This window comes from Psammomys obesus, unplaced genomic scaffold, assembly GCF_907164565.1.
Source record: "Psammomys obesus unplaced genomic scaffold, mPsaObe1.curated_primary_1811, whole genome shotgun sequence".
Lineage (NCBI taxonomy): Eukaryota > Metazoa > Chordata > Mammalia > Rodentia > Muridae > Psammomys > Psammomys obesus.
This window is the reverse complement of record NW_026592118.1, coordinates 37,430,450-37,456,695: the sequence shown is the minus strand read 5'-3', so window position 1 is coordinate 37,456,695 and position 26,246 is coordinate 37,430,450. Positions and strand designations below refer to the sequence as shown.

The 26,246-nt window shown below is 34.6% G+C and overlaps 1 protein-coding gene across 2 annotated transcripts in view; it reads right to left on the bottom strand.

Moving 5' to 3' along the window:
• Positions 1-26,246, bottom strand: part of Phf14 (PHD finger protein 14) — a 147,134-nt gene that overhangs the window by 87,592 nt on the left and 33,296 nt on the right. For both annotated transcript variants that reach the window (XM_055612742.1, XM_055612743.1), the window contains exons 6-14: positions 24,967-25,078; positions 23,044-23,181; positions 14,660-14,806; positions 12,852-13,122; positions 12,437-12,543; positions 11,278-11,373; positions 9,407-9,510; positions 7,750-7,881; positions 1,448-1,616 (exon numbers count right to left, since the gene is read on the bottom strand). In XM_055612742.1, the coding sequence (XP_055468717.1) occupies positions 1,448-1,616; positions 7,750-7,881; positions 9,407-9,510; positions 11,278-11,373; positions 12,437-12,543; positions 12,852-13,122; positions 14,660-14,806; positions 23,044-23,181; positions 24,967-25,078 (1,276 nt within the window). The remainder of the gene's footprint in view (positions 1-1,447; positions 1,617-7,749; positions 7,882-9,406; positions 9,511-11,277; positions 11,374-12,436; positions 12,544-12,851; positions 13,123-14,659; positions 14,807-23,043; positions 23,182-24,966; positions 25,079-26,246) is intronic.

Genomic DNA, 26,246 nt, shown 5'->3' with positions numbered 1-26,246 from the left:
GAAGTGCACCCCAACATGACAAGCTTTTGGAAACAGGTCTTTAAAGGCAGACCCTTTCAAGATGGATAGGTATCTCAGGGATTCACCAGCTTCTTTCCAAGTGTTGGAAATACAAAAGAGATGCATCACTATGCCTGGCTATTACTTGAAAAGTTTTCAGAAAAGTCGCTTAGATTATTCACTTTTGTAAAATGTTAATATAATTGATGTGGCATATCTGGGAGTTGTTCTCTTAAGTAAAGCAAGCAGTTTTTTTAAATTTTTAATTCATAATCTTTCCTAGTTAAAACAGATACCCAACTCCCAACAGGGTTTTTCTATATATCACAGGCTAGCCTCATATTTTATTCTTCCTATCTCAGCCTTCCACATACTGGTGGTACAAATATGCAGTACAATACCTGGCTGCACTTTGTATTAGATTTCAGCACAGGTTGAGATTTTTCCATCTTTCAATAGTTGTATTTTTGGCAATTTTTAATCTTCCTGCAAGCACTGACGAAAGTATGGAATATTTTTTCATACTGGTCATGCTATTCTCTCAAACTTTAAATGAAAATTTAGCTTCATGATGTGTACAGAATAATCAGAACGTGCCCTAAGCGTCAATCTTTCATTTCAAAGCAATATACAAGCAGACTTACTGGCTTTAGACATGAGTGTGCCGGAGCACATGCATGAGGTGAGAGCACAGCCTGTGGTGGTCAGTGCGGTCCTTTCCTTTCTTCCCATATCATAAGTCCCAGGGATGAATCTAGTGAGTTACAAATAGTCTGCAGTTCCGCAAATCTAAACTATATTCTGCAAATGTTCATTACCACACTATAGGGGCATTTACAAAAATAGCTAAAACACAGACATTACTAGAAAACCAAGAATGACTAACACAAGTCATGACCTACTCTTCCCATAAGAAACTATCAGTCAAAATAAATGAATTACAAGGATATGAGTCTAAGCATTAATCAAATCAGTTTTGTGAAAACATCATGTGACAGAAGGAAAAGGTTTGACTTCTCCATTCACACAGAACCCAAACTTGACAAAATACTGTTCATGAATACACAGGTCTGAAATATAAAGGAAAAGATTGGGGAATGAGAAATACAAAATTGAGATGAAAGGTAATCTTCTCTCCAGGTGAGCTTGCTGAGGGAGGCACAGAGCCCAAGGCTTCAGTAATGAGTCCAAGGCTTCAGTAATGTCCTGTTTTAAGTGCAGTTCTGGGTATCCTGGTACTCTCTATTCAGCTTTTACCTGCACCCACAAATTAGATACTCAACTAAATACAATATGCTACATAACACTGACAGATGAGTTCATAGAAATAACCAAGAGCAATATGGACAACTGATTGAGGTCTGGGTGTATGTTTATGCTGTAAATTCTTTATCTGCTTAAATTTTTGCGTGAGAATGTCATTGAGACCAAAATGAAGAATAAATACCGTGTTTCTTATTGGAATCTTCTTGGGTTCTGGTGGCACATCCTGTGGAACAAATTTCACTGGCTCCTTAATCTGTCTCCTTGATCGTTTGGTTCCATCTGGCAAGGTTTCCATGGCCATGTCTGCTTCCATGTCACTGCTCCCTGCCTGGTCACACTCTGAGCACTGCCTGAATAAATTTTTATTAAAAATTATGGTTACAGGTTTATTGTCTTCTGATGTTAACTGCAATTCCTATATGCAAAAAAACATGCAAACATAAATAAACATATACTCAAATGCATACAGGTAGTACTCACTTCTATTCCTGCATGACTGAACCACCATGACTACATTATAGAAAGCAATTCAGTGTACCCACAAATTACAAAAACATGGAACAATACAGTTGTGAACCAACATAAATCATAGATGAAAAATAAATTTGGGGGGAATGAAGAAGGAGAAAGGATGGGGCTGGGAGGGGTGGAGAAAAGGGGCTGCAAAGATGCAAAGTGAATAAAATAAATGAGAAAAAATAGAATAAAATAAAAAAGAAAAAATTTATGGAGAGTGAATTCAGGGATAAGAAATGTTTAGCAATATTTGAATTTTAAGTTGTATTCAAAGGTACAAGTATCAACACAAATTAAACATCATAAAATAATTTAAGGTACTACATCACACTTTTGGAAAACTACTTTTTGATCCTTCTTTTAAATATTTTATTAAGGTTATACTTGGTCTACCAAATAAATGACTGCTTTCCCAAACACTCCACAGATCTTTTCCAGAGTTGTTTTTTTTTTTTCCCCCAAGATGATATATCTAGCACTCTGTGCTATTAAATACAATGAAAAGGTATGGTAAAGGAGTATAAGAATGAAAGTCTATAAAAGACTTTTCAGTATATCAATGCTATAGACTTATTAGTAAGATTATTTTTACTTCTAAAACGGAGATCTTTAAATCCTGAGTTCTACAGCATAAATACAAAGTGCCATTTATTTTGCTGATGCAATCATATTAACTGCTACAATGCAAGCTAATACATAAAATGTTGACTGATTTTTAAATTTTTATTTAATATATATAATATTAATAAGAATTTTAACATGAAAAGAAACTGACCAGTGAGAAAAATGTTAATTTCTAATGCATTACTTAGAAAATTCTCACGTGTATGTTGCTAGTGCAACTAAAGCTGTTTTTTAGATTACCCAAAATACAAATGCACCTAATCAATAATAAACTAAATTGCTCATAAACTTGTCTCAAATAAAAACATCAGTAACTGATAAAAGCAGAATTCACCTGGTAAATATATTCTGAAGAGAACTTACCAGGAAATCAAAATTATGAAAAATTGTGAAGTGCTAGGTTTTGTTTTGAAATAATACAATGGCATCACCATTAAAGTGAATAAGCCTAAACAATAGCAAATTCTGTCTCAAATATATCCTTTTTTTTTTGCTTTATATCCCTAAATTATACAATCTAATAAAAAACTAATAATTTTTATGACGTCCATGCTGTGTGTACTCACATGTAAGCATTTGCCTATATGTGTATGTGAAAGGCAGAAGAAACCTGTGTTGATCTGCCTCCCATTCGCTTGTGGCTTACTGATTAGTGATTAGGCTACACTGACTGATCAGCAATCCCTGAAGATCTAGAGTCTTTGGCAATCCCAGTACTGAGATTATAAGCATGCACCACAACCAAGTCTAGTTTACATGGTTTAGGAATATCAAACTCAGGTCATCAGGTTTGTGTGATGGTAAGCACTCTATCAACTGGGCTTTTTTCTAAATACCTAAATTCACTTTACAAGTATATAAATCCCTATTACTATGAAAGCCTGTACTTTTTCATGTTATCAAGTTTTCAAATTAAGACATTTGTCATTTTATTTCTATTTCTGTAGCTACTTTTCATCTTTACAACATTCTATTACATGCTCATTCTCAAACCCACTAAAAATACAAACGACAAATAAATTTGTTCCAGAATACTCAGGCAGTAAAAATATCATGCCATGAAACCCCAAACACTGAAAAACTCAAAATAGCAAGAAGATTTTGTAGATGACAATACAGAACATGTGATCCAATTTCAAGGCAGCTGCCACAAGTCATGCCACATACATCTATGAAAAAGTACAGTTTTCACTCTTTCAACAATATATTAAACACTGTAGTCTCTACCATCAAACACTCTCAAAGATACGTACATAACAGCCTAATATAAAAGCTGCAGCACATCTAATCAATGGAATCAAAGAACATTTTTTAGGGAAAGTGGTGATTATCTTAGAAATGCCAAAATCATAGAGCTGAATTCATTTAGCAATCTATGGCAATACTATGATACACAAGCTTATTAATGAAACTCACTTAATCCTCTATGTATTTACTTAATACATACATTCTATCAGAGACGGGTCCGATAGCTTGTAATTTTTATGCAGAAAGAGTCTTAAAATAACTGATTACTCAAGTAATCAAATCTGACAATTCTTTCTCAAAGAGATAAAGATCACTTAACAAAAACTCAACCCCACCAGACATGAGAAGCCTCCTTTTGATTTGTAGGCCAACACTGTCCAAGAGACTTTGCAAACATTACAGGCTATTGTTATCGCCCTTGGTTGCTCCCCAGAGGTGGCAGGTAAATCCCTATTGCTAAAGACACCATGCACTTCAGACACAGGGCCCTGAGTTGGGCCTAGCCTGCAGACTAGCTTTCACAGTACCAGAAGGCACCTTACAAGCTTCCAGGGGAAGGATGCAAGCAACAGTCCTAAGCAGCTGTGATGCCTATGAACCACAACAGTGACCAACATGGCACACCAACCCCAAGGGTATAATATGGTACACGTAACTTGCCAGTAACCAACAACTCTATAATTGGACTTAAAGTCCTATTCAAAAGGATGACAATCATTCCTGGCACTGGAAACCCAGTGCCAACTGCTAACTACCCAGCATAAATAAAGGCAAGGTCTTAAGCCAGAACCTACAAACCACCACTTTAATAAACCAGCAAAATCCCTTAATACATTCAAATATTAGTTCTTATACACACACAGATAAGTACAGTCCTCACACCTTATCAAAAAATACTTTGTCACAGAGGCCATTACAGAAAATCAATCAAAATGCCGAGTTGTGAAGTCCAGTCCCAATAGATAAATCTACAAAACACTTTTACACATAAGGCTCAAGGAACATTGAAGAGGAGGGGGCATAAAGATTGTAAATGGTGACCTAGACCCCATGCTCAGATGTAGCCCATAGGCAGCTCAATCTCTGTGTGGGCTCCCTAGTAAGGAGAGCAGGGGCTATCTCTGCCATGAGCTCCTTTGCCTGCTCTTTGTGACCTTGCCAGCCCAGACAGGACAAAGGTTGATAGGCTAGGGTCAAAAAGTAGAGGTGAAGAACTCCCCATTTGAGTGAACTAGGGGAGAGGGATGGGGGGGGCGGTAGAAAGGGAAGGAGAGACAAGGAGATGAGGGAGGGAGCTACAATCGGGACATAAAGTGAATAAATTGTAAAAAAGTAAAATAATAAAACTGTAAAAAAGTAAAAGTTCTAGATGTAGCCATGGCAACTCAGTATCTAAGTGGGTTCCCTGGTAATGGGAACAAGGACTATCTCTGACATGAACTCAGTGGCTAGCTCTTTAATCACCTCCCCCTGAGGGGGGACAGCCTTACCAGGCCACAGAGGAAGAAGATACAGCCAGTCCTGATAAGACCTGATAGAGTAGGATCAGAGGGAAGAGGAGGAATCCCTATCAGTGCACTTGAGGAGAGGCATGGGAGGAAAAGAGAGAGGGAAGATAGGACTGGGAGATGGGGGAGGGGGCTAAAGTGGGGATACAAAGTGAATAAACTGAATTAATAATAAAAAATTGTAAAAGAAAGAGTACTAGAGAGTCTGCTGTGAGACTGTGCCTAATAATATCAGAAGCTGTACCCATAAAGTCTCACCAACATGATTTTTTAAACATGAACAGTGAAAGGGCAACAACAGACATGCCATAGAAGGGAAGCAGGGGTAGGGAAGGACATAGTCCTTATGGTAATGAGGGCTCAACCATACACAAAGAACTAGAGGCAACGAAGGAATTCTGAGAGACAGAGATAGTCTTCCTCAGGCAAAAGCACACACACAAATTGTTAATGTAATAGCAAATTATCAGCTCTGGAAACGTACACATATAAATAACATTTATATAGATGGAACAGGTTATAGGTAGGAATATATATGTATAAACAATAATGCATAGAGAAACAATTAATGATAAAAGAGGCTGTGAATTTGAAAGAGAATTTGAAAGGGAAGGGTCTGGAGGAGGAAAGGGAAGATAATGCAATCATAATTTAAAAAATAAAATTTTTTTAAACTGTTAAATAAGATGGAGTTTAAACACTAAACAATAAAAGTTAATGTAAGGAATTATCAAAAAAACAACATTCACTTTAATGTTTAAACACCTAGGGAACCTTTTCAATTTACTACACATTCTGTCTATCAACACTCTCAACTCATGTTTTAATAGAATATTCTTTAAATAATTACAAAGGTTATTTCTGAGTAAAAGGGCAGACAAAAGGTTGTCCCACTGTGACCAGTTAAGGGGAAGGGTCATATACTCCAAAAGCAAGAGTCAGAAATTCACCAAAGTAGTGACCAGTCATCTAAAATCTGCAGAGTAAAAGAATAGGATGCAAAGAAAATAAATAAAATATAGAACTCAAAGACAAATGCCACATTTTCCCTTATATGCATATATCTAAATTTTACATTTGTGTGAATTTGTGTTCATGTATATGTGTGTATGGGTGCGCATGTGTGAAGGCCACAAGAAGATGCCCTGTGTCTTCCTCAATCACTTTCCACTTCATCTTTTTGTTGTTGCTGTTGAAAACAAAAATTCATACAATATATTCTGCTCATGCTTTCCTTCCCCCAGCTCTCCCAGATGCACTTTGTTTTGAGACAGGTCTTTCAGTGAATCTGGAACTCACAGAATAGCTAGACTGCTTTGAGAAGAACACTTTTGCATCCAAAGGCTGGGGTTACACACACTGGAAGCCACACAAAGTTCCATATTCTGGTCCTGGAGAACCAAACACAGTTCCACTAGACGGCACAACAGCTTTTTAACCCCACTGAGCCATTCTCTCTGGGCTTCTGGATCCATAACCTCCTGATTAAATTGCAACTCAAAGATTCAGGTCCTTTTTCTTTCCTAAAACTACAACAAGGGTTTTACATAAAAATAATATTCATATTCACTTCATGTTTTTCATTGTCAGCATTCCCTATCCTGAAATAATATGTCAGATGGTCGATTAACATCTGAGTATCTGTGTCTTCCTTGGAATAAACTCAAGATAAAGTTCATTATATACATCTACGATGGTTATGTTAACAGTCAACTTGACAGAATCTAGAATCACCTGGGAGATCCTAAGGCTACAACTGTGGGGGATTATCTGGATTAAGTTAACTGACATAAGAAAACCCATCTTTATTGCATGATCATTATGTAAACAGGAGGTAAGAATCTTTCTGTCTTGACATCACAGCAGTGATGAACTTAAACTGTGAGCAAATATTAACCCTCTCAACCCTGAGTTTTTTTGTCAGGATGTTTCACCACTGCAACAAAAAAAGAAACTGTAATAAAACATCTGTCGTGATTCAACATGACTAAGATGGCAGAAAAATAATTACAAATGTTCATCAGGGCTGGGGATGTAGTTAAGGTAGTTGAGTATTTGCTAAGCATAGCAAAGTCCTGGGTTCGATGCCTTACACCACATAAACCGAGCATATGGGTACAGGCCTATGATCTCAGCAGGAAGCAGCAGGGTAGGAAGTTGAAGGTTATTCCCAACTGATAACAACTTTAACCCAAAATTGGAGAATGAGATTCTATTAAAAATTTTTTTTTCAAAGTTTCTGGATTTTCGAAGAACAGGCTGGTGAAACTTAAAATTCATTTCCCTTCAAAATAAAAATAAAGCATTTAAGAAATACCAAATCATAAAATAAAATTATAAACACACCAGAAAAAAAAATATCTTTTGCCTTATGTAAGAAAAAAATATTGCTAAAGTTTAAAAAAAAAATTAAGTACATTTCTACAAAATTTTTATTTTATTCACCGAATAGAAATACTTATTATTTTTCAATTCAAAAGTGTGAAAAATACGTTACTATGAATTAGTGATATAACAAGATGGTACTGTTAAAGGTAAAAGGAAACTCATTCCAATTATTTAATTATTTCCCTTTTGTTTTACTTACCAATAACTGTTTTTGGTCTTTCTCGGCATCCTTGTAAGAGGAGGATCAAGGCACCCAAGATGATAATGCAGCTTACAGGTGTCACATAGTAAAAGGAGATGCTGATCATGGTTCTTCTTACAAATTCCACAACTTTAATAAAAGCAGCAAACAAGAGTTATACTGATGTCCATGGTGACAGTTTACTTTTAGCAGTTTTGAGTTCAAAAGCTTTCATCTTGATTATTTTGTCCTGTGTTATGGCATTTCTGCCCCTTTGAGACTAGTTGTGCTATATGAACCAAGCGGGCATTCACCTCTTGCTCCTTAACCTCCGGAATATGCAGGGAGTACAGGTGTGTGTTACAGTCTCCTGAAATAACTTATGTTTTCCACAGCACCCATTGTTTTAACAATGCCAGCAACTGTTAGTTCTAAATAGTTTAGAGACTGTTATTAAGAGCTTAGCTCTACTATAAATTTAACGTTTTCAAAAGCTAAACTATTAAAGAGTGGGGATATTTAAGGTAATGTCTCTTCACAAGTCAGATCTTTAAGTTTTAAGAAAGCATACTAAAAGCTTTGGGAATTTTAAAGATAGTTAACATTTTTGTGGGAAAAGGCAATTTACTTCTAAGAAAAAGAGGACGACGACTTGAAAGAGCACATATTTATATTGGAGATGTACAGATTGAGGAGAAAGCTGTCTCAGAACCTAAAAGAAACAGGAATGCCAGAAAATTGAAAGAACAGTAATGTAGTATTTTTTTCAATATTCCAGCAAAACACAAATATAAGGCAGCAATAAAAACAATTATAGTCCTAAAACTCTGAAGTCTGGTGCTATGACTAATACTTCCAAAAGAAGCAACCATGCTTGGGAAAACAGTGTGATGATACACTAACGTTTACACAACTGACTAAGACAATAATTTGCTTTCACTTACTTCACAGATACACATGTATGCTAACATTTATGTGCATGTTATTTTTACATATTATTTATAGCGCACAATATAAATACAACAGAATTTTCTACATTCTCACTTAATATAATTAATACATTACATGAAAAAGTGATCTCTTTATTTAAATAGAGAAATGAGATCGTTATTTAAATACAAAAAATGGTATTTATGTAAAAGTACTACAATAATCAATACTGTTAAAATATTGAGTACATGAAGTAAAGAAGAAATCTATGTCTGGAAATGAAAATATTGTAACTGAGCACAGGGAGACAAAAGTGCAGACAGGTTAAAATAAAAAATCCATTATCTTTATGTACTACCATTCCTCACTATGTAATCAAAAGCAAAATTTCGCAACTCACAAGTAAACTACAAATGCCTACTTACTTATTATGTTCATTATTATCACTAATAATTACATAATTGATAAGTAAATTTAAGAGGTTAAATTTAACATATCAGGCAAAGCTTTTAAAGTAACTCTGTAATTTCCTAAAAAATTCTGTTTCTGTGGACTTATGAAAATTCATTCTCAGTTCCTTAGAAGATACATTCAATTTACAAAGCATTTTTTACAAATGAACCTGAAACTTAACTGAAATTCTGAAATGAACATAACTCACTCTTGGATATGTAAAGTACCTTCTAATTCATACATACTAGTTGAAAAATAAATAATAATATTCTGTTTTAATTTTATTACTTGCCTATAAAGTACTGTAGGAAGAGTAGATGTCTTTTGTGTGCCTCCTTCTTTTTTACTTGGTTTTCTTTCCTTAGGTGCTCGTAAGATTGCCGGTACATTCAACTTCTATTGATTAAATAAATGTGGTACATGGTGTTTTAAAGATGAATTACATAGCAACATTTCTCCTATTTGCCACTAAATATACCTAAATAAGCTAGGATTCAGAGAGGGAAATCTTCTTTACCAGCTATATTAGCAAAGAGAAAGAAAACGAGTTTTTAATTTCAATCATTTCTATTAGAAAGCAACAATTACATGTTCTCATTAGGTTTCTGTGAAAATTATGCTACGTTAGCTTGAAACCCTTAAAAGATAAGGAGGTTAGAGAAGAGTTAAAAATCTAACATGGTCTCTTTGCAATGTCCAAGCTATATTGGTGTTACATAGGTTAATTAGAAAAATTATCTTATTGGACCAAACTGTAAAAAAGCAGATGAGATTCTCTTTGGTTCTCTATTAATCTGTAGTATGCTGGCTTCTGAGACAGTGACCATCTATCAAAGTCATTGCTTAGTGGCCTGGTGAGCCCACATCTGTTCAGCCAACTGGAAAAGTATCACACAAATGATACACATGAATTTTACATCTGTGCATTCCACCTTCACAAAATGCAATTTGCAATCCTCTGTAAAGTTATTTAATAAATAGAAATGTCTTTTATAGTAGATGATATTTTTAACTATAGAGGAGATTTTTGTAGGACAAATACAGACCAAGCAAAAAAAAAAAAAAAAAAAAAATCTTCTAGATTGGCAAGTAACCTTACACTCCATATTTTCTTTTCTAAAGTTTCCTTTTATAAATATCAAATATAAAACACCACAATCTTCCAAAGTCCACTAACTACCTATTATTAGGAACAAGAGTTAATATGTCCAAAGGCAATTCCTCATCTTTACCTTTTAATATGAATTAGTCTTTGTAATACCAGTGGCATACAATCTGTTCACAAAAGGTTCTTCAAAGCCAATAGGGCACTCTACAAATCAGCATGAATTACTTTATATCAATATAAATTATATCAAGAGTTGACTTTTACAGAGTTTGAAATGTATACAATGAAAAAAATTCCAAAGTATTTTTTTACAGAGAAAGAACCACAAACAGTGGGTCTCTATCATCTATCCTTATAATTGAAATTATCTAAAAAAATCTTGTCACTTCTTAATCATGGTATTAAAGGAAATTAAAAAATAAATCCTATGTTTTTTTTTATTATGAACTATATTAACTGGCTAACAGGGCTCAAGAATAAAAACCATTTTTTCGCTTTCTTTTTTGGTTTGTCCTAAAATCACAATAGTTACTAATGAATGCAAAAAAAGCACAATTTAATATCTAAGTTTCAAAAAATTCTATCTCTTGTGTAGCTGAAAACAAAATTAACATAAAAAATAATGGCTCTGGTTTGAATTTTTAAATTTTAAATCCATAAAAAAAATTTAAAAAAAATTTAAATCCATAAACACAAGAACGGAAAAGAAAAAAATTATTACCCAAAACCCTAAAACTACTAAATAAAGAATATACTAGAGGAAGCTCATGTTTCATATGTTAGCTCATCAGAAATGACAGGCCAGTCAGTTCGAGCAAAGGAAAAAAACTGGCAACAAGATAGCTGATGAAAGAATCAAATTAAGCTATAGGTTCTCAGTAGGCAGTGGCTGCCAATGGCCTAAAAGTATTTCAAACAGAAATCATTACCCTAGGGGATTAGGGTCTGATGAAATAGAATTATTCAGTTAGCAAAGTGATTGTTGTTTAAGAAGTAAGCACTCTGAAAAATCACAAGGAGCAAGAAATGAAGAGAGCTGTTAAAGAGAAACTAACCTGCCCTGTAATTCGACCAAGTAAGGCCCATATTCCTTGCCCTTCACTTCGAAGTTTCCCATTCAGATTTTGCAGTTCCTCTAAAGATTCACAGAGCTACAAAAAGATTAAGTCAAGTTACTAAGCTTTTATATGTATATACACACATATATATATAAGTAAACAAGAACATCCGCATTTATTTTACATATATTATAACATATTCAAGCCAGAAAACTACTGAAAGACAAAGATATATTAATTATTATTTAGCATGGTGAACATGATCAAGAGAAGGTAAACATTTTATTTTATTCTAATGTTTTTAGTAATGATGATAATCATTTAGTCATAATGAAAATCTGTATATTTCATTATGGTCTTGCACATAATTTGACACATATTTTGATATCATATCACATTTCCATCATGATAAAACTAAAAATCCCGGAGGTCCTTTTGGCTAAGAACATGTAACTGTGAAAAATCTCCAGATCTTCTGACTTTATTCCCATAGTCCTTTTACTACAATGTTGCTGACTACTGGATGTTACTACTAATTTCATCACTTTAAATGTATTTTTTAACAATAATTAGATACTAGTTTAAATATTCATGCTACTTAGAAACTAACAGTTCAGTAATATCTTGCATTACATATGAGACAGCAAGAATACAATAAAATTTTAAATTGGAAAGTATTTTTATCAAAAAAAAGCATATGATTCAGAAAGACTACTAGATTAAGATAAGGTTTTCCAATTTTCAACAAACTTTTAAAAGGTCTGTAATGCTATGTATATTTAAGAATAAGAAATGGGGTTGACTGTGTTATTTTCAAACCCCTATTACAAAACTTGATTACTATGTGGCCACGTACAAATTAAGTAACCTCTTCAAACCTCAGTTCCCACCCCTAAGAGCAGGAGCAATAATCATAACTCACACGTAGAACAAGGAGAGAACTACATGACTTTATGTGTAAAAGGATCACAACTGTGCCTGGCATAAGAAAGTGTTTAGTAAGAGAATGATGGTAATAAAAATGATGATGAAGGTTGGAAAAGAACCCAAGATCTAGATCTAAAATTTCAAACCGAAACATAGAAATACAATAAAATCATAAAAGAACTATAAATATGATCTACTAAGTGATACTGTGCATTTGTAGCCAACGTACCTTATTATATTCTACATGAAGCTTTTCTTGCTCATTCTCTAATTTATCCTTTATATTCTTTTGTTCAGCCATATTTTCCTGAATTTGAATCATGCGCATATTTCTCTCTATTTAAATTAAATATCCAATTTTACTTCAGTAGAAAGTATAAACTAATATAAAACATATACAAAGAATCAAACTAGCCATAGAAATGGTCATTTGGTTACATTGGTCAAACAATTACAAGGATATTTTTTAAAAAACAAAAAACAAAAACATGAGTCTAGAAATTACGAAAGGCTACAATTTATATAGACATGCCTTTGAAATAGACAACACAGGAATGACTTTCTAAAACATTACTAGCATATCAAATTCTGTCATTAGCAATTTATTCTCAGGGGACTGTACATGTATCAGAGTCTATACTGACCAAAATAGTAATTCACAAAATCAGCAGTGAGAGCCGGCTGCTTATGCTTCCTCCTTCCATCCACACTAGAACTCGTGTCTGAGTTGTCCACTGGAAAGATATCTGTACTGATCCCCATTAGCTCTGCTTTGCGCATCAGTTTACGAATGGCTGAAGCACTACTTGTAAGTGGCCTAGGTAACTTTTCCCTGGGAACCCAGGCTTGTGGTCTGGTAGAGCGAGCCAGCTCTGCCTTAGCACGATATTGTTGTAGTCGGGCATTGATTCTTGCCTATAAACAAATGCAGAAAGTTTCAAAGAAAATAAAGTGGAATATACTCCTCAAAACGTTAACGTTTATGCTTAGACTAGGTAACAGTACTAAACTATCACAATTAAGGCAAATCATACTCTCAGTGGTCTTGAAGATGTACAATGTAAGTCTGCATTGTAGTAATTAGGTCCACACCTAATAATAGCTGTCCTCAGGTGGGGCCATAGAACTAAAAGAAGCAGCAGACACGTCCCTATCTCTAACTCAGAAGCTCTCTCCAATTGATAACCACTTGCAAATACAAAATTAGTTTCCTCCAACTGAGTCTCACTAGGAAGCATAAAACTCTTAAGGTTAGTCTAGAGTCGTAGCAGGAAAGAGCCAAAAGAACATGAAGTCAGTGGCTTATTTGGAGGCTTCTTGTCTCATAACGTCATGGCAGGGCAGTTCCTTTATTTAAAAAAAAAAAATTGTCTTATTATTTTTATTTTACTTACATATTTTTTCTTCTCTTTTTTACCTATGGTTTCTTTGCATATAAACTGTGGCTTCTAATTTAGATTTCATAAGATTTCTGTGTTAGGTAAAGAATTTCTTATGTCTTCTTTTGGGCACTTTTTCTTCTGTTTTTTTTTTTTTTTTTTTTTTTTTTTTTTTTTTGTGTGTTATTTTTTTTTTTTTATATATATATATATATATATATATATATACATATATATATATATATTTATTTATCCCTTAGAAGCCTGTTTTAAATTTTTTAAAGGCTGTTTTCTTCTACTGAAAAATACTTTGTTCATACAGTATACCCTGATTATAGTTTCCTCTCCCTCCATTCCTTCCACTTTCTCCCTACCTGCCCTCCCCACTGGGTCCACTCACTCTCGTTTGAAACAGAACAGGCTTCCAAGAGACAACAGCCAAACATGATAAAATAAAATATCATAAAATGAAGGAAAAACTATTATATTACAATTGGACACAGCACATAGGTAAGAAAAGAATCCCAAGAGCATGTAAAAGACTCAAGATATCGACTTGTTCTCATAGTCAGGAGTACACAGAAATACTACAGTAACAGCTATAATAAATACTCGGAGGACATGGTGAAGACCCATGTGGCCCTGTGCTTGCTGCTTCAGACCCTGTGAGTTCATATGCAACTTGTTTAGTTGACTCAGAGAGGTGTATTCTCCTGGTGTCTTCCATCCTCTCTGACTCTTACAATCTCTCCTCCTCCTCTTCCACAGGATTCCCTGAGCTCTCATGGGAGGGATTTGATGAAAATGTCCAGTTTAGACACTCTCTCTACACTATGTCTTTAGTCCAATTTTTCAGCATAAAAATTACATATTACAAATAGCAACACTGTTGACATGATGAAAGAGACTGTCTTCAGAAAAAAAAACTCTACTGAAGTCTAATGACAAACCACTGCTTAACTACGTAAATTTTTAATTATGTTTTATATGCTAGACTTCACTGTCAATCACATGTCAATAGAAAACACACATGAGATCTGAAAAGAAGAAATTAAGTTTTGTTGTGCCCATACCTGTGCTTCAGGGGACAGCTGTTTTTCTCTCTCTTGCAAAGACATCTTACAATAAGATTGTAGAGCCAAGTAGTTTTTTCTTTTCCACTTTCTGTCTAACCTGTCTGCATGCTGCTTACAATAAGCAAAAAATGGATCTGCTATATCCTAAAAAGAAAGTGGAGGAGGTTGAAAATTTTATCCAATGGGTCATTTTAAAAATAAACTATCACCAGGTAATAGTTTCCTTTTGACAAATTTTTTAGTGAAAAATTGAGAAAGTAATTTTCACGCATCATGAAAAAAACTACTTATTACATTTGAAATGTAATCTATTCACCTCAAATTACCAACTGTTTTTCTCTATAGGTCTTTGTTGAGGATGGGAGTAAAGCTCATCCATACAATACTTACCTACCATGAGCAGGACCTGGATTTGATCCCTACCACAAAATAATAAAGGGCTATATGGATTGCAAAACACTGAAAAAAAATTATGTTATTTGTATACGTTATGTACTTCTTTAAAATTTTGTTGTGTAATATAAAAGTTTAACAACCTTACAAAAGAATTATGAACACATATTAAAGTTATATATTCATAAGTATAACAAGAGTTAATTATATATTTATATATACACATACACACATGACAAGCCAACACGAGTGAGATGTTTCTAACTCACTGGCAATGTGCCCACATATTTTATCCAGAACAATACATATGAGGAAGGCCAGACCATGTCAATAACAAAATTCAGGTACTCCCTTTTATCTTTTTACACCTAATATCTTACATGGGAACAGGGTGCTAGCCGAAGGGTACATTTTAACTCATTGGTCAGAGTAGTGCAAGAGAATCCCAAAACACAGTCTATTTCACTTGCTCTCAGTTGTGTCTCAGAAGCCGAAGTTTCCATTACTGAATATAGTCTCATGTACTTCAAACACAGGTTCTGACCTGAAAGCCTTCTTCTCGATGACTAGCTTTCATGGTATCATATGACACCATGTAAGTTTCCAAAGGAGAGAAGCAACCAATAGTCCTACACAGCTATGATGCCTATGAACTTAAACAATCACAGCAAGGCATGATATCCCAATGGGTGCAATGATAGCATGCATACCTTAGTGGTAGTCAGCACCTCCCTAATTGGATTTAAGGTCTACTCAACAAGAAGAAAATCATGCCTGGTACTAGAAACCTAACCAAATACCAGACCCAGTGAAGACATGGATCTTGAAGGAGAACCTAAAAATGCCAGGCAATCAAGGAATGTTGAGAACAGGAAAAATAGTCTTCTCTGGGTAAGAGCTCCCAAACTGGTTATCCAATATCAAGTGCTCAGCTCTGAAAACATATACAAGTAACCTTATGCTGACTGAGCAGAACAGACTGTATTTATATATTTAGTCACACACACACACATGCCAATCAAAGAAATAATAACTATGAATTTGAGAAAGAACAAGTAAGAGTAAATAGGAAGGGTCAATAGGAGGAAACAACTTTAAAAACAGTATAGTAAAAACAACCTTAATACTAGTCAAAACACATTTTTAAATATGATAAAAATTAAAATGATTTGCACTAAAGTACTATGATAGTTATTAAAAAGCACATAGCAATCCATTCTTTAGATGCGTCCCAATAAGATTAAAATATCTATATAGTTTTTATCTTAGTTATACTAAAGGGAAAACTGAGAAAGGTGACATTCTGACTTTTTCCTTTCTTTACTGTCAATATATACCTATTTCTTCATTTCTGTCTCTTAATACTTACAATGAACACTTATGTCATTTGGTACACATGGACATGACAATAGAAGTCAATTGCTAGCTTCTTAGGGCAGCTGTGGCAAATTGTGTACTGCTGACTTCCCAATTAATTTCTTCATATGGGTTCTTTGTACTATTTCCATCCACAGAAACGGAAAGTAACGGATTTCACTTTCCAAGATTTCTCACTGGTAACAGTGACTCCAATTTTGGTACACAAGATGATCAAAAAGTACTCTCACTAAATTATGGAAGAGGAACTTTCATTCCTAGTGAGAGAATCCCTTTTTTCACTTTTAATGCTACCATGTAAGAATGAACTGCTTAGAGCTAGTTCAGTCCTGTTAAAAACATGAAACAAGAAAAGTTAACAACCAAATAAAGGAGAAAGATGATGGAGGTAAAAATGGAAGAGAAGGAAAAATGTCTTCATAGTTGAATCAACCTAAGAACTGCTTAGACTTTGTATCTTCTGAAATAGTTAATGTACTATTAGGCTATAGTGATTAATGATTCTATTGTGTGACTGAAAACCCAAGAGCCATACAACATCTGGAAAAAATGAATAATAGAAGCCCAATACTTATCAGTACAACAGACTGCAGATGTGGCTTTGAAATGCACACAAAGTTAAACAGGCAAATACAATGTCACATATTCACTATATCCATATAATACAAACAAGACACCTTAACAAGCAACTATCCAGCTGCACTAAGTGCAAGGACCCACTGGAAACCTCAGTTACTTAAACTGAAGACATAGGGCCAGTAGAAAGAGAAGGAGTTCTTGTCAGAGTCCCTGTTCTCTACCTAAAGGTGGGAATTTGTGGAAGTGAGGCTCCTATAACCCGGTGTAGGATGCAGCATAGTGGCAGAGCACTCCCGGGACATAAACAAACATCTGAAATTTTCTCATCTTTTCCTTATTCACTTAGAAACTCAATGACTCTTCCTATAATTCTTCCTTTTGGTTTTTGTTAAATTAGTAACTGTAGTTTTTTAGAGCATCACATATTTGGTAGACTCCTTATAAGTCTGAAACTGAGAATCTGTCTTTTCTTCAGTTAATGCATCAATTGTCAGTTTAAGGACAGGCCTCCAAATAAAACCCCAAAGAAGGTAGAGAATGTTTTCTTCCCCCAATATATTAGAAACTGAAAAAAAAAATGTGTAATATATTGAAAATGGACAAACCACATCATTTATAAGCACAGAAAATATTGGTAAAGGGTTGAGGGATGGGATAAAAATATATGGCTGAAATTTAATGCTGGGTACCTATACAAGGAGTCAGCAAACTATTACATGGGCCAAACATGGCCCTGCCTGTTTCTTTAAAGATTTAGAGGCATGCAGCCACAATCATTTATTTTTAATATTGTCAAAGGCTGTTCTCATACTGCAATAGCAAATTAAGCATAAGACATAGACCCACAAAAACTAAAATTATATACTCTTTATAAAGAATTCTATATAAAGCCCTGTAAAGAAAGCATCTGGCAGCCTTTGCTCTTAGAAAAGCCAGAGCAAAAAGAGTTGGAAGGACCGCAAGAGTTCGAAGGCAATAGAGAATGACTGTGACTAAGGACCATCAAAGAAGTTAATAAAACTAGACCAGTTCTAAAAATATTGCTAAGAGAGTAAGAAATAGGAGAAGGAAACAAAAGCCAAGTAGCTTGGTGGAAAGTAACTGAGAACAATTTTAAAAATGAACTGTAAATTACCAAATGCCTAACATGAACACATAATAACCACTAAAATGTCTGTATAAAATGACAAGTCTAGCAATGTTGATGAATCCATTCAAAATTACTTAACCCAGCTACTGATTCCTAATGATCCCACTTATTCTAGCAATGTTGAGGCATCTGTTGTAATCTAGAAATTATTTTATTATATCAAAGATTATATATGCAAATATATAAAATAAAACCCAATGTCAGGAATAAGTTACTGCTTTTAGAGTTGTTGGCCAGTGATGTTCCAGAGACCTTCAAATATTACAGACCTTTGCCATTGCTCTTGGTTACCCTCCAGAATATAATAAGACTATAATTAAAGAAAACAGAACATGAAGTCACAGAATGTGGATAAATAAAGGTGATATTGACCTAGAAGCTTCATTCCTACTGATTAGCTTCCACAGTCCACATTAACAACGACTGGCCAGACAAAATATTCCTGCAGGTGCAATTATGGCATAAATTCTACGGAGCAACCAACCATGTTCTAATTGCATTTAAGGTCCACACCACAACATGGAACCCATACTTGCCACCATTAACTAGACCAGGAACATATGGTTAGATAGGCTGTAGGATGTAGGAAACAACCTAATGCTATTAACTCTGCAAAAAGGACAAAAATATCAAACGTAGACCTAATGCTTATGCTTATATCCCTAGATTAGGGGCATCTTTCAAATGTCACCAGAGAAGCTTCTTTGTCCAATAGCTAGGGATTAAGACAGAGCGCCACAATTGGCCAAGGTATAGAGAATAAGACCCTGCATATTATTCAGTCCTTAATTAGACATCTATAACATACCCCTTCCTCCAAGGCTTAGGGACCATTATGAAAGAGGAGGCAGTAAGACTGTAAGAGCCAGAATCAGTATATGCATTTCCTAGTCAGAACAGAGTAGTTATACCCAGGAACTCACAGCAGAGACAGAACATACAAAACCTAGGCAAGCTTAAGCCGGTCAAAATCCCAACAGACAATGAAGTTGGTCTCAACCCCTGACAAGAAGGTACTGGCAATGGCTACTGAGAGAAGAAGAGCTGGTTTTCTTTAAAGGCTCTTAGTAGGCGGAACGTGCACCAGTGGAGAACCACACACCAAAGAGTATACAGCCATTGGAATTGAGCTAGACAGGCTCAATAATAATAATAATAATAATAATAATAATAATAATAATAATAATGGCAAAAAGTTGGGTGGGTATGGAATTATACAGAAGTGGATCTGGAAGGAGTTGGAAAGAGGAGGGAGGTAAATATGATCAAAATATGTTTACATTCTCAAAGAATTAATAAAAATATGTATTAAAATAAAATTCTACTACAAATAACTTTATAATGTTTTAGAAACGATTATCTAAACAATATTATAACATTGTTCAATACTAGCAAAATCATTTTAACCAACAAAAACTTATTATGAGTTTATAGTGATACTATAAGTAACAGTAAGACATAACATGAAATATAACAAATTTCTGTGCTGTAGTTGTTTAAGTATCTTTGACAATGCATGTTGTGTTTAAAACATGACAATTTTATTATTTAAAAAAAACAATTTATTTAATTTTATTTTCTGTGCATTGGTACAAAGGTATTAGAATCCCTGGAACTGAAGGTATAGACAGTTGTGAGCTGCCATGTGGGTGCTGGGAATTGAACCTGGGTCCTTCTGAAGAGCAGGCAGTGCTCTTAACCACTGAGCCATTTCTCCAGCCCCAATTTTACTATTCTTGTAATCTGAAATGTTTTACAAGGTACACAAAAAAGCATGCAGACTTCTAGTGAATCATCACCAATGTGGAAAGCAATATATTCAAAGGCTATAAAAAGTTTAAAACTATGATAAATATCACTGAATGAAACTGAGGTCTTAAATCTACTTTTCAAGCTTTCTTTTACTATCTGCATTAAATAGCTCTGGAAAAGTGCGACATCAAACTTGATAAATAAATATAAACAGGAAAATAAAAGGTTTCCTGGAGATCTAAGGGTAACATAAAACTGAAGCAGAAAGCAGAATATCCTATGAACTAATCTGCTTTCACCTAAAATGCTTCTTAATTTACAAGATGGTAAGGTAGGCGTGGCCACATGTGTCTGTAGTCTTAGCACTCGGAGTGGTGAACAGGAGGATCCCTGAGGCTACCATGGACTACAAAATGAGACCCAGTCTCAAGGGTAGGCGGGGGCTTACATGTATCCCATATATACATGTGTACAAATACTACAAATAACACCTCCACTTTAACAGAGTAAATATTATCAAAAGCAAATCTCACTGACATCCTAACAATTTGTGTGAAGTTTTGACATTCTATAAGAAGTCTTTTATAAATCCCAGATTCCCATTGGCTGCAATGGCACACATGTCTCAGCCCTGAGAAGGCTGAGACAAAAGGACTATAAATAGATCAACAAACAAAAATACAAAAAATTAATAATAATAATAATAATAATAATAATAATAAGCTGGGCGCAGTAGCACATGCCTGTTATCCCAGCACTAAGAGAGGCACAGGCAGGCGGATCTCTGTGATTTCAAGTCCAGCCTGGTCTACAAAGCAAGTCCAGGACAGCCAAGGCTACACAGAGAAACTCTACCTCAAAGAAATCTCAAAAAAAAATAAATAAATAAAAATAAAAACACCACAAAACAAAAACCTCTAGACTGGGCAAGCACATTAACCTAACTTATAAAAGAAAGCAAAAAGGCAGAAACAGACCACAAGTCCAAGTTTGCCATCCTTATTATTTCGAGCTGCCCTGCACATTTCTTCAAACTAGCTCTTAGACCTAGCGAATGCCAACTATTATGTTTGGTTTTGTATTAATCTGCATGCCTTCTGATAGGGAGAAGTAATCTCCAAATCATTATGCATCCCAATGTAGCCTTGCTGTTTTATACATTTTTGCTTACTACATAAAGACATTATGTCTTCTCCAAAAAGAATCATGTGTAGTACTACGCAAAAGGAGTCCAAACTATCTTAATATAAAAGGTAAATCTCTCAAAAATAAAACTGAAAGTGTCACAAAAGAAGCATCCTGACTATAAAGTTCAGTTGTCCAAGAGCAGACAACTAAGCTGATTCTCAACCATGACCTATGCAGTCTGCTTAGTCCTATTGCACTAGCCCTGTGCACCTCTGTCCATCCTCTAGAGTGTCAGCCTTGATTAATCTATACAAGCTTAGGCTGCAGTTACACTTCTGTGGCCTCCCAAGAGCTGTGAAAATGCTCAGTGTTCATCCAGTACTCATGCAAAGCACAATTTCTCAGAATCAGAAATTAGAACAAAGTGACACTTGTCAAACTATCTCTACTGACGATTCAAAGTTAAAATAAAATACATCCTTAAAGTGTCATTCTGCAAAATTTCTTCATTACTTATTTCTTACATTACTTATTTCCTAACTAAGATAAAAGTATAGTAAGCATTTTTATGAGAAAATAAAATTTTATGTAACAAACAAAACAGCTTACATATTATCACAAAGTATTATGAACACACAGTAAAGTTTACTGAACAGGTAATTATCTCTCCACAAAAATCACTTAAGCAATTAATTACACCTATTCTTAGGACTCCTTAAAACTCTTTAAAATTATTGTGAATGCTGAAGAACTTATGAGTTATCACATGGATTAAAACTTAGAATACTCTTAAATAATTATTAACTTATCTTAAACCTATTTAAGGAAATATTTATTTTTAATCAAGATAACTACTATGGCATTATGTAACAAATTTTAATAGGAAGGCCTGTAGTTTATATTTTTGCAACTCTACTACCTATCTTTGTCACATAAAATCAGGATTCCCCAAACTCCTTCCATATTCAAAGTTACTCTGTTATATTGTGTGTAATCTCTAGAGACATCCAAAGCTTTGAACTTAGAAACACATATTTTTATTGTTATTAAAAACAATTTGAAGCACTGGATCCTAGGAACATTTTTAATTTTTCAGGAGTACCAAAAATATACTCTGTAATAAAATAATTGCCTAATCTAAAGTCAGTAAGCCTGGCAGAACTGCTAAAGACCTAAAACTAAAGCCAAAGAGAACAATATTGCCTTAAGAAGATTTCCTTATGAAGTACTTTACAACACTTTGTGTTGTTTTATCTGTCATAACTCACTACAAAACTCACTACGGAACTTGTTATATGCTATCCAATATGCTATAACTAGTATTAGGACTGATGCTGTTGATTATTAAGGTTTAATATTGGTTTATCTTTTAATTAAACAATAGTTATTCCTAAACCAGCTGTATACCCAAATAATCACTCAGAGACTAGGATATATCTATTTAACCTAGAGCACAATACTGGGCAATGATTACTCCATCCTAAACTGCCAAGCCCACATAGTTTCCTCACATTCAGATTTCCCACATTATACTTGCTTCTTATCTTAGGTCCTGTTCATCTCTCCTTCTGGTTACAAGTCCTGTCCTGCAGATCTCTGCTCTCTGACTCCTCCCACTTCTTCTTTCTCCTCCCCTCCAGAACACGATATCCTACCCTATTCTCTCCATTGCTCAGCATTGGCTGACTGTTTTATTGAAAACACAAAGAACAAACAGTAGCGTGTTTACACAAACTTGAGACAGGTGATGCTTAGAATAAACACAATAATCACAATGCAATGTCTGGATTGAAACCAGACAGTGCGGTAGAGAAGTCAGCATTTGAATGAACAAGGGTAAATTATATACATTCCACAAGAACATTATACCATTGTGGCCTAGTCAAAGACAAAAATAGATTATAAAGTTTCCCTCATGCTTTACAACTGCTACAGGACACAGCAGATACAGGAAGTCTTCTGAAAACATTAGCACCACGAGTTAGTGGGGTAAATAACGTACCTCTTCTGCTGCTGCCTCTGAAAGCAGGCCTTCCTTCTGGGCACAGGTAACATGAAAATAGGCTCTGCACATGCCTGCGTCACAGCTAATGCAAACTCCAGTTCTAGCAAAGCGAGGGTCTTCACAAAAGCTACATTCCTATGACAGTCACAGAAAAACTCTCACAGCAAATGTATTTCTGAAACAAAACTAGCCTCTTATGAAGCACTAAATATTTAAAATACTAAAGACACAAAGTACCAATGCAAATACTGCAAGCAAACCTGGTTTTCCAATGAAAAAAAATTATTTATATAGCTCTAAGCAACCTAAAATAAACTGATATACTAGTAATAATAACAAATAATAATATATGAAAACTCAGGTGCTTAGGCACTTAGTATAAGTATATTACATACATTAATATATATAATCATTTTACTATGTTGAAGAAACATGATCATTTTCCTGTTAAATTAAAACTTACATTGAAAAGAGAGAGGAACACAAACCCACCTACAAAAACTTCCATCCAAAATTTACTCTGCCTTCAGGACATGTAGGGATTAAGACAGAGCAGAGATAAAGGGAATGTGCATATCATGCCTGGCCCAACCTGAGACCCACTTAGAAGAGAGCCAACCCCTGACACTACTGATGAGGCTCTACTGTGTTTGCAGACAGGAGCCTTCTTACATGGCTGTCCTCTGAGAGGCTTTGCCCAGCAAGAGATCAAAACAGAAACCCCTAGACTCACAGTCAAACAATAGGCTGAGTGGGGCAAAGACAGAATGACCCCAGGAAACAAGAGCTCCACAAGAAGATCAATAGTCCCAAGTAACCTGAGCCCAGAGGGGCCTGTGGAGACTGAAGCACCAACCAAGGACCAGGCATGGTTTAGTTCTATATTTTGTATTGTATTGTATTGTATTGTATTGTATTGTATTGTATTGTATTGTATTGTATTGTATTGTATTGTATTACATTACATTACATTACATTACATTACATTACATTACATTACATTACATTACATTATATTATATTATATTATATTATATTATATTATATTATATATCCATAATTGCTTTTTGCTTAGCCTCCATGTGGGCCCCCCAGAAAGAAGATGGGGAGAGGGAACATCCTGATCATCTGACATGGTCTCTGTTGCATGCCTTTCAATCACTTTACCCTGGAGTGGCTGCCTTGCTAGGACACTGTGAAAGAGGAAGTACACAGTCCTGATGAGACTAGATGTGCTGGGGCGAGTTTGCAGGTGGGGGGTATCTCCCCTTTTCTGAGGCACAGGAAAGTGGGAGAAGAGGGAGGGACAAAAAGGAGGGACCAGAAAGAGAGGAGGGAAGTGCCTACAATTGAGATGTAAAGTGAATAACTAACTACATTTAATAAAAGTTTAAAAAAAGTTAAAGTGGTAATCAGCTAACATGTGCTCAAAATAAAGAGTGGTTATTATAATTTTTAATCTTAATAAAATTCATTTCAAAATTAAAGTAAAATTGTGAGATTTCATTTGATCCAAATGAATGTAGCAAAGTTTTCTCTGGGATCTAGGCAAGAGAAATAGTATCAACTAATATCCAGTTTTATAATGTAGGTTATCTGATACTAGACCACATGGAAGAATCAATACATAAGACTTCCTGAGAAACAACTATCAACAAATGATTCAAATCAAGCATGGTGACCCATACATGTAATTTTGAACTGAGAAGGAAGAGGCAAGCTGTCTACTTCATGTTGGAGGCTGACCTGAATTACAGTGAGATATCATCTCAAAAACACAAAAGCAAAACAAAACAAGTTAGTAATAAATGACATAGGGGCTCCTCAAAGAGCAAGAGTGACACTTCTATAGTCCATCATATAAGCTATGTAAAGAAACAAATGAAAATTTCAATTTTGGTTAATCACAGTTTATCTTACCTTGGCACCATATTTAGAATAGTTCATTTCTGTTAGTGTTACTGGTCTTAACTTATCAATATCTCCAAAGGCTACTCCAGGAACATACAGGGCACAAACGATGTGGACCCATCTATAAAGGAAAAGACATGATTCTGCTATCAAACGCTTTCCTGAAATTCTCACGTAGAAAATATGTTCCACCTTAAAATACTACTGGAAGTATTCTATGATTAGATTTTTACATCCTAATCTCAGACTCTTAAATAAAAAATACAGAACACCTATAGAATGATGGCAGAGAATTAATCACAGAAAGTATGACTGTGGTGAGCATTCCGTTACAGAGGTCTAGTCAAAATGTAGATTTAGCAACCATAATTGCTTTTTGCTTAAAATTCACTGTACTTTGGTCTTATCTGTTATTCTTAAATATTTGCATAAAACTACTATTCAAGGGTAACAAAACATCACCTTTATATTCAAGGGAAGATATTCACATTCATTACTCTGAACACTTTTAGAATTAAGGATTCTAATTTAAGAACTATGAAGTTATTCTGCAGTAATTAGGTTAACTGTTCTTTATTGCTACTTCTTCCCCTAAGCTGTTGGCTATCCCTAAGCATATATTTTAAAATTGTTTTGGTAGAAAGTTTAGCTTTCTCCTCAGGTTAAAAATGGAGGCTGGGGAAAGGTACAAAGCAAAGTTATAATAATGCAAGATGTCACATTTTCATTCAGCTACTTTGTTCCCTATATAACCAACGACCTAAAAGTTACAATCCCACCTACAACTACATTGTGTAAAGTCTGCACAAGGCTGTTAACACGCTTTTTTTTTTTTTAATGTTTAGCTTCAGCACACTGAAAAAAAAAATGAGTTGTTCTGATTCATTTAACTCTGAGGTATTGATTTATTATGTATCTGTTTGCTTGTAGCCAAACAAAATGTTGAATAGCTGTCCAAAATTTAAATAGCAGCTATGCATCACATATATAAGAAAAAGGATAAAAATGAGGTGACAAATTTCTATGAAGCTTATGACCGTATTGACAATTTTTGCTTTATCCCAGCTTAAAGGATTCTGGTTTTGTGATGTACTGAGTTTTAAAAGACTCAAGACTTAACCATTCTATAGAGGTAGACTTAACCATTCTATAGAGGTATTGAAGACAACAGTTATAGATTTTTAATAATTTTTATCATTTTTGTTGTTAAAAAATTCACAGTTCTGCAATTTTCTTGATAGGACATTTTAATCCAACCATCTGGTAGAGTTCAGTATTAAAGATAGCAT